General features: G+C 35.5%; 1 protein-coding gene across 4 annotated transcripts in view; it reads right to left on the bottom strand.

Moving 5' to 3' along the window:
* The window catches only part of TTC7B (tetratricopeptide repeat domain 7B), a 115,358-nt gene that overhangs the window by 73,255 nt on the left and 28,177 nt on the right, over positions 1 to 13,926 (bottom strand). For 2 of the 4 annotated variants that reach the window (XM_054161913.1, XM_054161914.1), the window contains exons 4-6: positions 7,909 to 8,039; positions 5,880 to 6,001; positions 5,457 to 5,480 (exon numbers count right to left, since the gene is read on the bottom strand). In XM_054161913.1, coding sequence (XP_054017888.1) covers positions 5,457 to 5,480; positions 5,880 to 6,001; positions 7,909 to 8,039 — 277 coding nt within the window. The remainder of the gene's footprint in view (positions 1 to 5,456; positions 5,481 to 5,879; positions 6,002 to 7,908; positions 8,040 to 13,926) is intronic. The other 2 variants (XM_054161915.1, XM_054161916.1) reach the window with 1 other exon arrangement.

Genomic DNA, 13,926 nt, shown 5'->3' with positions numbered 1-13,926 from the left:
CATGGAAAAAGCGGTAACTTTGTACAAGAATAAAAGCCAACTCAAAATACAGAATTAGGTTTTGCTTCATAAAGCATTTAACACTGATCCACTGCACAAGGGAACACAAGCACCATACGGATTCGTAGAGCATCTTCTATATGAAATATACTAAAAGAAACCGAAGTCACTTCTGAACCACAATCTAAATCACCCCAAAACTGAGTTAAATGCTTTAAGATGAGTAGTGAAGCAAAATATACCATGAACAATATGGTAGATCTCCACACCACACTGCTTTTATCAAAGTACATTTCCTATATTTGTTAAGAGTTTGTAAGAGTGGGAAGAAGACAAGGGTGGTGGCTATTCTGGTGCATACTTTTCCCGCCCAGCCTAGGAAGCACACAACTTTTACCTGCTTTTCACTATGATGTGCCTTCATGTTAGCAGTTCCGCCCATGCTGACTGAAGGCCAGAGCAAAAGGGCAGGTTAACTTAGAAAACAACATCCCACAGTGTCTGTAAATGACTTTGAGATCTCTTCCATTCTCAACACATGGAATTTTAAGGTACATTAACATGGACTCACAGCTTGTTTCAGACAAGACAAAGACAGCCCACAGACAGACACTGCTAGTTGCATACATGTTTGTTTACGTGACTGCCTGCCATCAGAACATGCTCATGTCAAGCCCTTTGATTCACATCTTCCTAGTTTTTAAACAACAATTTAAATATGTGCTGCTTAAAAAAACCCACACCCAACCAAACAACTAATTTGACTCTCCAAGTAGCACTACACTTGTTTAAAACTGACAATCAGGGTTTAAAGGTACAATCTACTATTTTGGTGTCCTTAGGGATAATTGGCATCCCTTGTGGTCCAAGTGCCATCTCCAGTGGTCCCTTCCAACCCCTACCTTTCTATGATTCGCATAGCCACACCAGCTATTATCACAATTTCCAGTGAATCAGTCTCACTAAGATGACAAAAAGCTGTTACTTCTTTGCTTTTTGTTTTGTCTTGTTTTGGAGAATGAAATTACACCAGAAGAGAGCCAAACAAGAACCTGAACTAGTAAAAACCAAACAAGAAAAATGCATCCTAAGAGTGGGCTGCCTGGGGAGGTGGTGGAGTCACCATAATTGGAGGTGTTTAGGAGGAGACTTGATAGGGTGCTTGGTTGCATGGTTTAGTTGATTAGGTGGGTTGGATAATAGGTTGGACGCAATGATCTCGAAGGTCTCTTCCAACCTGGTCTATTCTACTCTACTCTACTCTACTGTACTCTATTCTATTCTATTCTATTCTATTCTATTCTATTCTATTCTATTCACAGGTATGGGGAATTTAAAAAAATACTGCAAAACACAGGAGCAGAATTTTTATTAGAAATCACTTTCCTTTTTCACTCCTCCTCTTCATTGTGGGTAAGAATTCAAAGAGTATTTCTAAGCATGAGGCTTACAGCAACACTTCCTTCAGAAAGTAGAACATAAGACCACCTCTATAAAACGTCCTACCTCTTATAAAAATATATGAAGTAAATGAGAATACTTCACCAGTGAGTTGAAAACTCATTTTCATTACCAATCACAAAACAGTGATTTTTGTCTCTATCTTGAATATATTCTGCCTTAGTTTCCTAACTGCACAAACACAAAAGCAGTAACCTCTAGATATTCAAAAGATGTTTTGAAAATTGTAACAGATTAATTTCATTTACTTTCCAATACAGTAGTGATATCTCACGTGTCAAGAATGTAATACTTCATGGGATTTAAATGTTTTTAAATTTCATCTTCCTATTCCTTACTTAATGATCAATGTGTTTTGAGACTGATAGGCAACAAGATCTCAACGGATTCAGACAGAGATAAGTAGCTACCACTGTATTCTACTACAGTTGGACAGCTGGTCATAGTGTCTTAATGTGTATTTATGTCAAGCATTTCCATCAGAGAAGAATTTATGTATTTCATCACTGTAAAATCCCTAGCTGTGAGCCCTATATAGTTATATATGTGCAACAGAAGCACTATGGACTGGCTTCCATCCAACCTCCCTCACTTACTAACGTGAGAGATACATTCCTGTGCTGTTCCCTCTTATACTACAGTGGAAGAAGAAAAATAGATCCAAAAAAGCAAATTCTACATTGACAAGTCAATTATATGTAGAAAAACTGGTTTAGTTGTGCTTTATTTTGTATTGTTTTGAGGTGTGTTGGTTTCTATTGAGAAAAAGCCAGTCTCTGAGAAACAAGACCAGGAAGGTATTCCTTCATCGCAGCTGTACCAGCAGAGGTAATGGCACCATGAGGAGTACAGGCATGATACAGGTTCTTCAGGCTTCAATTCAGCATGTAAAGCATGATGGAGACTAGACTGAATTGCTGTCTAAACACTGGACTCTTACAGAATCATATCTTTGCACAAGAACTCTAAGAGGTAGCTAAGTCTGGTTTTCACATGATTTGTGAGTTCAACCAGAAAGAACTTCTGCTTTAAAAGCACACACTTCTAGCATATTTCTGAACACTACCACCTCTAAAATAAAAACTGGTTACAGTATCAGTCTCTCTTGTTTATCTCATGACATGAATACAAGACAAATACTGATGTTTTGACAAGAACTTTGGTTCATGTGCTCATAGCTTTTCTTGCAACAACATCAAGACTTTGAACTCCTTCAATCTGAAATTACAAAGCAACTACTAAACTAAATAGAAGTTGCATAATCAGCCTGAAAGACTTTTAGTGTTATGTATTTCAGAATGTTTTTTAAAAGCACAATAAACACCACTTTGTTTCTTGTTTCCAAGCTGAAATGTTCCTCTGCTCCCAGGTGAAAATAGGGTATGTAGTTCCATTCTTTACGAAAATTCTGTGCTCTTTGGAAGAAAATATTAATTTCAGATTTATGTCTTCATAGAGCACTAAAATAGCATTTTTCTGTTCAGACTTCATGTTTATATGGTTCAAGTTAATTGCTTTTCCATGTATTTCAAAATGCCAGCACTTAGCAGTTAGGGTAAGTTAGGTTTCAAACACTTTCTATTTTTTCATACAAGATAATGAATACCTGAAGGACAGCCACTTAATCCTCTACAAAAAATAAAATCTTGGCTTAAAAGAAAATCTCTGTACAGTTAGTGAAGAAAATGGAAATTTAAATTGAATCAACCAGCTTTCAGGGTAGCAGGCAATACTCCCTACATTACTGCTAAAATTATGCTCTTGCAGCTAGTATAAGAGTTATTTTCTTTTCCAGCTTGTAACTGACACACATGGACCAGAATGATGCTTTCACTGTTACTGGAAGTAGTGTAACTAAAAGCAGTGATTAGCCAACTGACTCTTACATACGCAACAAAAAAACCCAAGTGCATAGCAAAAGGACTTCAGACAAATTCAGTGGATTTTGAGAGATGTTTATTAGTTGGAGTGGAACTGGACTCTAGAAAACCTAGCCAAAAAACAATCCAGAAACATCTACTCAGACCTTCACCATGCTCTAATGCATAAATTACTACAGCCACTGTGCTGGTAACAGGAAAACTTTTGAACTGCCTCAAACCAACGCCAAGTTTGGTAAAAGGAACTCTTCAGAATGAACATTTGAGTGTCTGCCTCACTTAATGAACATACACAGATAAGAGATTCCGCTTCACTGCAATATGAATAGGAGATTTAGTCTGCCCGTAAAAACAGACAAGTACACTTATCCTCTTCTTCCACCCCACTGATGATTCTTTATCTTTTTTGTAACATCTACAGCTTCAACTGCAAAAAGTTAATTTAAAAGAAAAACCTATGTTTCTAAATTGTCTGTATTAAATGTATCTACATTTCCTCTCACTTAAAGTGTTCTTGTAATCTTTACAATTTTAGATTATATTCAGATTTGAAGTATGGTGCCAAACTTAATGTAAAGATCTTGAATCTAATTTCTATAAACCTAGCATCAGAAGAGATGAAAATTTTAAAACCATGTGAGGCATTCTTAAAATAAATGTATTAAAAAGCATGCTATAAATTTGTCCCTATTAGGAAAGTATATACTTAAAGTTTTGTTCAAGTTTAAAAATTACTAAAGGAAAAAAATTAAAAATAAATAAATAAAAGGACCCATGAAAGCAGCAATATAACTAGCAAACTAGCAGCCTGGAACAACGGCCATATTAGGAAATCTTGAAAGAACTCAGATTGGTTCTAAATTAAGAATGGAAACTCAAGGACATAATGGCAGGAATATGTAAAATAATGGTTGGCACAGAGCTATTTTTGGTAACACCTCACTTCCTCTCATATCACCATAAAAAGTAGCATTGGCCAGTGAAAATGGAAGAAGACATTTTCAGTGAAATACATAATGTGTAATTAGCCTGTAAACTGCAAGTGATCATTGTACTAAAGACTGCAAAAAAATGATACATGCTTATGTAGGAGTTAACAGGAACACCAACAGCTTCACCATGAAGGATTAAAGCATTCACTGAATACAATCAACCTTTCAAAGTTCACACCACACCAATTGATATGGTCTACAAAAAACACTCCTATGGTGTGGATGTTCCTTAATAACCCACTGAATGACTTCTTTGTGCTGGTTTTTGTTTTGTTTTCTTAATTGTTCTTAATCGGCCATGTCTATTACTGATTGCTTTTAAAACCATGTCAGATTAAATGTAACATTTCCATTCATGGCTTTCAATTAAAATCCTTAAAATTGTAAAATTATTAGCTTATTCTTAACCACAACAGCCACTGTGATTTTTTTCAGTAAGTGTGTTTTATTTATCTTTTGTGCACACATGAAAATAGAAATTTTATTTTAGCCCTGGTAAGTGGAAAAAAAAAAAAGAACTTTCAGAACATTCCATTCCTCCTACAATTAAATGATGAAAACAGGACTAAAATGTAACTCTCAGATCATGTGTTACTGCAGCACTACTATATTACTCAAGAATGAGATTTCAAGAGCCTAGTGATCATTTCCATGTTGAAATCCCTAAACAGTTGAAAAATTGGACAGCCTTGTGTTACCCTACCATCAATACATTCACATCTCGAACTCTTTACAGACACTGCATGATTTCCTATCATCTCCTTTTTACGTATTTGAAAATATAAGAAACATTTTTGGTACAAAACAGTAGTCTTATCATGATTTCCAATATTTCAAATAAATAATGTTTTCCTCGTGAAATAAAAACCCTGCACACAAATTTTCAAACTATGTGATTTCAACAACAAATGTCAGAAATGTACTTAAAAACCATTTGTGCCAAGTTTTAAAGCTCTTAAAAACAAGAGTTGTATTCATTTTTTTCAGTTTTTGTGACATCTGAATTTATTTTTAGGCTTTTAAAAAAAGCCTTATTTAAAATAAATCATAACAGATCTCCCATGCAGAATCTAAAAGGATCTATAGGGCAGGTTACACAGAGATTTTATACTTGTATACATACTGTTGATCTTCATGCACATTTATCCTGCAGCATAATGTTAAAATAAGTGGTAACTGAAGAGATTTGGAAAAAAATTACAAAATCAAAATTATAAAAATCAAGAGTTTCAATATGTTGTCAACCATGTTCTAACGGTGCCTATTAATGAAGTAATTTCAAATAGTTAAAGATAGCTTAAGTTCTTCAAGTTGCTAAGTAATTATATAGAAAACTTTCTGTTTAATATACTTGGATTAAAGGATTTTACAATATATAAATGCACTATGGGCAGCCTTACTATTTCAATCAAAATGTTAGTACTTTACTTCTAAGAGGTCTCATAATTACACAATCCACAAGTTCTAAAACTGGTGACACTCAGTTAGACCACAAATCCAAAGGCTAGACTAAAAACCAAATAAAAAAAGGAGAATCAAATCTTACCCATTCTTGAAATATAAAACATGTGCTCTCTGAAGTCCTGTTTCGAGGAAAAACCCAAGTTCTTGTTCATGTGTAGTGGGCCCTGGCTTAGGGCTCCTGTTTTGTATATTGGCATTAATTACCTAAGAGAACAAAAGGAAAGAACAAATTAAACCCCATTTAAATCAAGCTTTATGGACTTTTACATAGAAGGTAATACTTAATGTTGGAGAAATTTCTGTGGGTGGTGGCTAATAGAATATTTCCCACCTAAATGTAAATCTTTTTGGTCTTTATCCTTAAAGGTAATTTCTTCACCAAGCAACGATACCACTAAAAAAAACTATGCAGGTTTTTTTTTTTGTGAAGAACTGTATACAAAAGGCAAGCAGATGAAAAAGCATATTTGCAACCTTATTCAGTAGCAGGAGGTGATAATAGTCAAAACCTCACCTGCTGGATTAGGAAGGAATGCTGCAGAAAGCAGTAAGATTCAAAGTGATCTCCAAATCACTACAAAAAGTTATTTTGAAATAATTTAATTTGTATTACATCAACATTAAAAATCCTCTCAAAATGGAGAGCTACTAGCTTTCATTTGCCTTCACATACACCCCACATAGTCTACCAGCCACTAAAAGACAGCAAGAAAACAAAACTCTCAAAGCAAAAAACCTTCAGAAAATAAAATTGTGTATGTATTTTTTAAAGTGTCAATTACTTTCCTTTCCTCCATCGTCTCAAACTTTTCTTTCCCTTTCCTTTTGCTTGCGCAACCCTAACTGTATCTAATAATCCTTTCAAAGACAACTGGCCTGAGGCTTGTAAGCAATAGGTCTGAAAAAGAGGGTCAGACTGATATTGCGAACTTGCTTCATTCTAATAGCGTTCACAAGCCAAAGAACAGAGCCCCAAGAGCATTGTATTTTGTCCAGACGTATCTCAAAGCCTAAATAAAATGCAGTAGTGTGTAACTCCTAGAAACACAGGGTACCACAAATTTTATTGTCTCTTAAAAGAAGTATTTACAACACTTAAAGGGGTTCTGTAGTAAGAACAAGAGGAGGAAATAGAAGAGCCAATGTATCCTTTTATGTTCAGACAAAGCCTGAAGCATTTCAACAATGACATGTGACACTCTTTATGAATAGAGTCTCACTTTAACTTTCCATAATTCATAATCGATACAAAATGGGGGGGAGGAGAGACAACAAAAACTTGCCTAATTTTCTGCAGAGCCGTTTGTAGCTTATATTTGATCTAACATTAAGAATTTCAAGTCAACTTTCATCACTAAAAAACATGTCTCCTACATACCCTAGTACCACAAATTTTAACAGTAACTGTAGTTTCATACACACAGTGAGTAGTATATTAATGAGAAGAAATGACAAATAGGCTATCAAGTTCAAGAACATTGTCCTGATACAATTTATAGAGCTATTAAGATTTATATGATTTTGAAATATAGACGAACTTCAGATGTTTATCTGGCTATCAGATCTGATAATATTTTCATTGTCCCAGGATTGGGCCTATTAATTGAAGCAAACACTTTGAGTTCCTATTCTGGCCATCCCAAGTGTCTTCTGACAGGTACAATGTAATTTCAGAATTTTACCTATAAGTAGTTTAATGAAGATGGCTTAAGAGCAGTTATTAGCTCCAAATAAAAATCATAATCAGTCTTCACAGATTCCTTTTGAATTGAATTATTTTTAAGAACTATCTGAAAAGCTGGTAAGTAAATACATTGATATGTGTGTTTGAAAGACACCATAATCCCACATTCATGGTAAGCATTTTTAATATGGTGGTTCAGAGGAGCACTATTTTCTAAGAGGTCAGAATGACAGAACAGTCAGGGGGGCAGCTACTAGACACCCATTTAAGGTACACTGATTTATTGTCCAGTGTTAGGAGTCCATTGAAATCCTAAGAACACTGATATTAGATATCTTTTCTTTGAGTTACCAAAAACATTGGTAACATCACACCAATGAAAGATGAGCCACACAATTATTTAACTAAGCAAATAATCCCATCTTACCCTTTCTATCTCCTGAAGGTACAGAAGAGCAATATCCCCAGCCTTCTCATAGCACGTAACAATTTCTTGTTCACGGTCCACGTGGAGGTTGCTAGCTGAAGATGAAATTGGCAATTTCTCAAGACAAAGACCTGGAGGAGAGGGAGAGAATTAGGTTTTAAAAAATGTAAGACTCAAGTATTAGTACCTAATGTCATACATATATATAGGTATGTATACATATATATAAGGGGGGGTGTGTCTGTGTGTATATATATATATACACACACACACATATGTATGAAAACAGTCCAATCTTTGGTCATGAGAAGAAAGAAAGAAACAAAAATTACCAAAAAATTTATGAAGGCATCATCCTCTGACACAGACACTAATAAATAATCTTATATCTATTTGAACACTTATTTATATTTGACATATAGTACTTTCCAAATGTTCTTAAGAGATGTCTTTCAGGTCGTTCTTCCAACTTGTCAGCAGTAAATGCTGATCCTTAAGCGCTTTCAATAGCTCCCACATTAATATAATTCACCATATAACTGATGGTATTCTCTAGTGAGAACCATTGCTGGAGAAAGTGAAAAAAACAGCAATAACAAAACACAGTCATTGAACAGACGTCTCTGTGATGTCAAGTAGTACAAAACTCCAATTTGGAGAATACTTCATCATTACTGATGAACTCAGAACTATGCAAAATTTGTGACCTCCAGGTTGTTCTAAAATATCCACCAAGTTTTAGTATCTCCCTGTAAAAGCATAACTCATCTTTACAAAAAATACTATTTTTCAAAAACCCACATATTTCTGAACTACAGCAAACACACAAGTAGTCTGCTCCTTAAAAACCTGCCAAACCTGAGTACCACAGACACTGGTCTTTTCTGACATGCTATGACTTTCATCTAACATTACCTCTAAAAATTAACTGCATTTGAAAATAGTCTAGAGTAACCTGTGTTAATCTTTTTATTCAATTTGTCAATCAAATAGCAAAAATCCATGAAGATTTTGTTGTTAACTGTAAATTATAGACCCCAAAGCAGCAAGACTGAATTACAAAGAAAAACCCTCACAGTAATCCTCTACTACATGAAACATATTACTCAGCTAGTTGTTTGTAGGTTTGACTTGGAATTATTACTTCTATTTTTGTATTTTATTGCCATAACTACTATATTTTTAATCTTAAAAACTCACTATAAGAACATTCTCTGATGATTGTTTAGAATTTTCTTTAAAATATGAAAGCACCTCTGCCAGAAATTTAAGTAAATCAGAGATGAGTACAAGATTCTAAGTGTCCTTTGGTGAAGTATGTAATACTACTTCTTAGAGTAACTTCATTATACAATTAGTACTCCCTCTGTTTTCTCTAGTATATTTTAAGCATGCAATGCTTTGGAGCAGAAAGTTGATTTGGGATAACCATCCTGAAATGACCACTTAACAAGATGGCTTGGACACTTTATCTGTTTTGATGACACAAGGAATAAATTACAATTTCTGTAACAGGCTAAAATTAAGAGTCCCACCAGACTACTGCTTTAATTTTTCCCTTAAAGATGAAGAACATTTAAGAAATAATGTATTAAAAGTACTTTAAAGTACTCTTTAATTTTAAATAGACAAGAGCAACATGGCAATAACACAGCCACATAATATACTGCTCACTTCTCCATAAGAATACTGATATAAAATAGGGATTATTTATTAGACCCCTGAAAAGAGAGGAATTGGTAATGTACAAAACTGGGAAATGTGAATTTCAAGGAAATACATCACCCAAAATTATCTGCTGAAGACTTCTGCATATATTCAGACAAGGTCTCCCCTCTGTGCTTGTTCCCATTCTTTACAGTCAGGAATCTCTAATCTCTGGAAAGGGCAGGAATTTCTGTAACTCTTTATAAACATCTTTGAGATACTTGGAAAAGATTGTACTTCTACAAAGTAGAATATTGTACTTCTACAAAATATTGTTGTATGTGTTGTGAAGTCATAGCTAGTGGTTTATTTAACTTTTATTGGTTAGTTTTGTTTATTCTGAATTCAAGAATATTGTGCCATTGGTATCACAAGGTGATTTGATATTATTGGTGCTTAAGTTTAAGCCCTTTCAGTAAAAATCATCTTCAAGTGAAAGTTTCCAACAAACTGGGTCAGTTTACTTTGGGAAGACACTTAATCTCATACATATCTAATCCTGAGATCAAGCAAGATGACTCCCAAGGGAAAAGAAAGTGAGAAGCAGCGAAATGAATACGAGTCTGAAACTCATTAAGCTTATATGTTTTGCAAAGTCACTCTAAAATTTGCTTGTCAAAAGAGCACAACGGCAACAAACAGTGTTAGGACTAGAAAAGAGCACAGAATCATAGAATGGTCTGGATGGGAAGGGACCTCCAAAGATCATCTAGTCCAACCCCTTCTTCAGTAGGCTGGGGCACCCTCCACTGTATCAGCATGCCTGATACTGAAATCACATTATAAATTGCAAAGGTTTCTTGTAAAATCTTCAAAAACTTTATAAATTATCCGTAAAAGATTCAGAAAGCAAACAGTGAATACTTTTAGCACTTATTCCAAGTGGCATTCCTGCATCTATGGTCTCACACAAATGGCCAAGGTTATGCCAAGTAAACTATTTCATTTTTTACAAATCCAAGAACAGATCAGCCCTACCACCACACAGGTACACACTGACCACTACCTCAAAAAAAACCAACAAAAAAACCCCACCAAAAACCCAAAGGACTTCTCAGTAAGAACAAGTGACTAACAATTTCTAAAAAGTCCTTGTGCAATAGATTTCCTTACTCTTACACAGCCAACTGCCAACCTGTTAGGGGCAATTATAGTAATTTCTTTTGTCTTATAAACTACTTTTTAAAATGAAAATAAAATAAAATACATTTTTTCAAGCAGACTTAACAGGTTCTGTCAGAAAAGCAATTAACTCTCAGTCCCATTTCATTATACAAGCAAAAATTACTCTAAGACAAAAGGGAACCCACAGTATAGTTCAGATCTTTACCAAGATCATATTTACTGCATTGTATATCAGAGGATTTTCTATTATGCCTGCCAGTAGCTTGCCTGTATAAATTTTAGAGATGACAAATAGTAACAGACACTATAGTTCACCTACTGTTTTCACTAGACAAATCAAAGGACAGAGGGAAAACAGTGAGACTATTTTATACTCAAATAAATAAACATGCTTTTGCAACAGAGAAGGAGTCACGTCAGCTGATGAAGATCTCTGAGTTTGCTTCTTGTGCTTAAATGGACACAAAATTTGAGTATGTTTGAGTCTACAACATTTACTCTTCCCTATGTGATCAGCAAAGCAACACCAGCAATGTAACAAATGCTGCAAATTGCTGTAAAAACACCCCTTTAATCTCCTTTTAAAGAAACTTCACATTTAGCTTTCATATATTTAGAACAAACAATTATCTAGTTTCTGGCAAACACTAATTGGTTACTGTGACCAAGGAACTCCCATAGTTCATTTCAGAGCTTAACAAACACTGGTAATCTCACTGAGCGGAAAGACTTCACAGAATCACAGAATCAACCAGGTTGGAAAAGACCTGAGAGATCATCAAGTCCAACCTATTACCTAATACCTAACACCTCATGACAACTAAACCATGACTCCAAGTGCCACATCCAATCTTTTTTTGAACACCTCCAGGGACAGCGACTCCATCACCTCCCTGGGCAGCACATTCCAATGGCCAATTACTCTTTCTGTGAAGAACTTTCTCCTTACCTTGAGCCCCCTAGCACAGCTTGAGACTGTGTCCTCTCGTTCTGTCACTGGTTGCCTTCATATTTTAAAGAAAATTCTTAATGAAAATCAGGGAACATTCTTATAGTGAGTTTTTCAGACTAAAAATAACATAGTTATGGCAATAAAGTATAAAAATAGATGATGTTCAGTTTTGGGAACCTCAATATGAGATATGGAAGTGCTAGAGCAAATGCAGAGGAGGGCAACAAAGCTGGTGAAGGGCCTGAAGAATAAATCTTACGAACAGCAGCTGAAGGAGCTGGGGATGTCAAGTTTGAAAAAAGGCTAAGGGGAGACCTCATCACTCTCTACAACTACCTGAAAGGACATTAATGTAGAGAGGTTGGTGTTGGTCTCACAGGTATTTAGCAACAGAACAAGAGGGAATGGCCTTCAACTGCAACAGGATAGGTTTAGACTGGACATTATAAAAAAAATTTCACAGGAGTGGTCAGACATTGGAATAGGCTGCCCAGGAAGGTGGCTGAGTCACCAAACCTAGATGTGTTTAAAGGTCTTTTACATGTGGTGCTTGGTGATATGGTTTAGGGGTGAACTTTGTAGAGTAGGGTTAATGGTTGGACTTGATGATCCCAAGCGTGTTTTCCAGCTTGAATGATTCTGTGATTCTGATTCTGTGATAACTGCTGTGAAAGAATTGGTCTTACTTTTCTCTAAATATAATGACATTCAAATCTTTGTACTTTCTTAGGAGCACAAAATAGATTATTAAAGTATTTTTTAACAAAAGTGATCAGTATTTTCACATATGCATTTGGTTATTTTAAGAACCACATGCCAGCCGATTTTCGCTTTACAGTGCAGCCCTTTAACAGAAGCACCCTTTAGAAGGGCTGAAATTAGTGGTAAAAGCTGAGAAAAGGACTGATAATTGTTGTAGGTCCTGGACTGAATGGATATCTCTCTGATGAACTCTCCCCAGAGCAGAAGAGCTACACACCAGTGTAGGGAGTGGTCATCAAGGAAGCTGCTCACTCAGGAGAAACAAAATGGTTTACCTATGGAATTTAAACCATTTTGCTGCAAATAGGTTGCTCATACAAGCACCTCTGAGGAAAACCCATTAGACTATACTGTGATGTTACTTCTAGCTGTGGCATCAAATTTTAAAAAAAAGGCCAGTATCACTGATTTTTAATTTTGGACCAACATTCTCTCCCTCTCATCACTCTGCCAAAGGCAAGATTCTGAAGAAATTCTAAAGCTATGGAAGCAAGAACAAGAAAAACACAACCCCAAAACATTCAGGTCCTGAAGAAGTCTATTTTAATAAGAAGCATATTATTTTAATTCACTGTTTGGATTCCAAATACCAGAATTAAAAGTAGCACTAAGAAAAGCAGGAAAAATGCCTGGGTTCCTCCCCAGTCCCTGCTGCAGCAGGACAGAAATCATAAAAATAGACTGGGGAAAGGGAAGCTTTAACACACGAAGTTTACAGTATCTGTGGCACAGGCTTCCTACCCATGGTCAGCAGGCTGATTGATGATGGGCTGCTATGTTTGCACAGCAACATAGGAGGAGGAAACTTAAGCTGAGTTCTTGACCCATTGCCTAATGAGGCTAGAGATCCCTGGCATAATTACTAAAACAGTTTTCATTTAGCATTCTTCCATGAAGAGCTGCTTGGTGTCTGCTGACACGAGCTGGCAGTGCACAAGATCCCATTACAATATGATTAAAGTTAACTGCAGCAGCATCCTTCTGCTAACTGCATAGTAGCAATTCACATGCACCTGACACTTCCACTGAACCTAATGAGTATTTCCACGTTTCTGTAAACAGAACTAATTAATGGCCAATCATTTAACTTAGTAAAAGCAGCATTAAATTTGAATATGGGTCAGCAGCAGTAAAGACAGTCTCACTTTACTCAACATACACCAACTAAATATAAACACAGTTATTTGAACAGGCAATATGAGACTAAACTGGTCTGCAGCAATAAAGCTGCAATCATGTAACATCACAGTCTAACTTACAGAGGACATCCTTCACATACTTAACAGGTAGTTGTTACTGTAATACACAGCCATCTTGACAGATATCTGGAGTAATCTACTATCTACACAATACAGCAAATAAAAACCACAATTTCTTTACTAAAATCAAGTTTACAAAGTTGTAGACTTTCAGAAAAGTCAGACCTGTAAATTGCTATGTTCATCTATATCACTTGTAGAAACATTCACTAA

The sequence above is a fragment of the Dryobates pubescens genome, chromosome 5, assembly GCF_014839835.1.
Source record: "Dryobates pubescens isolate bDryPub1 chromosome 5, bDryPub1.pri, whole genome shotgun sequence".
Lineage (NCBI taxonomy): Eukaryota > Metazoa > Chordata > Aves > Piciformes > Picidae > Dryobates > Dryobates pubescens.
This window is presented reverse-complemented; position numbering and strand designations above follow the sequence as displayed.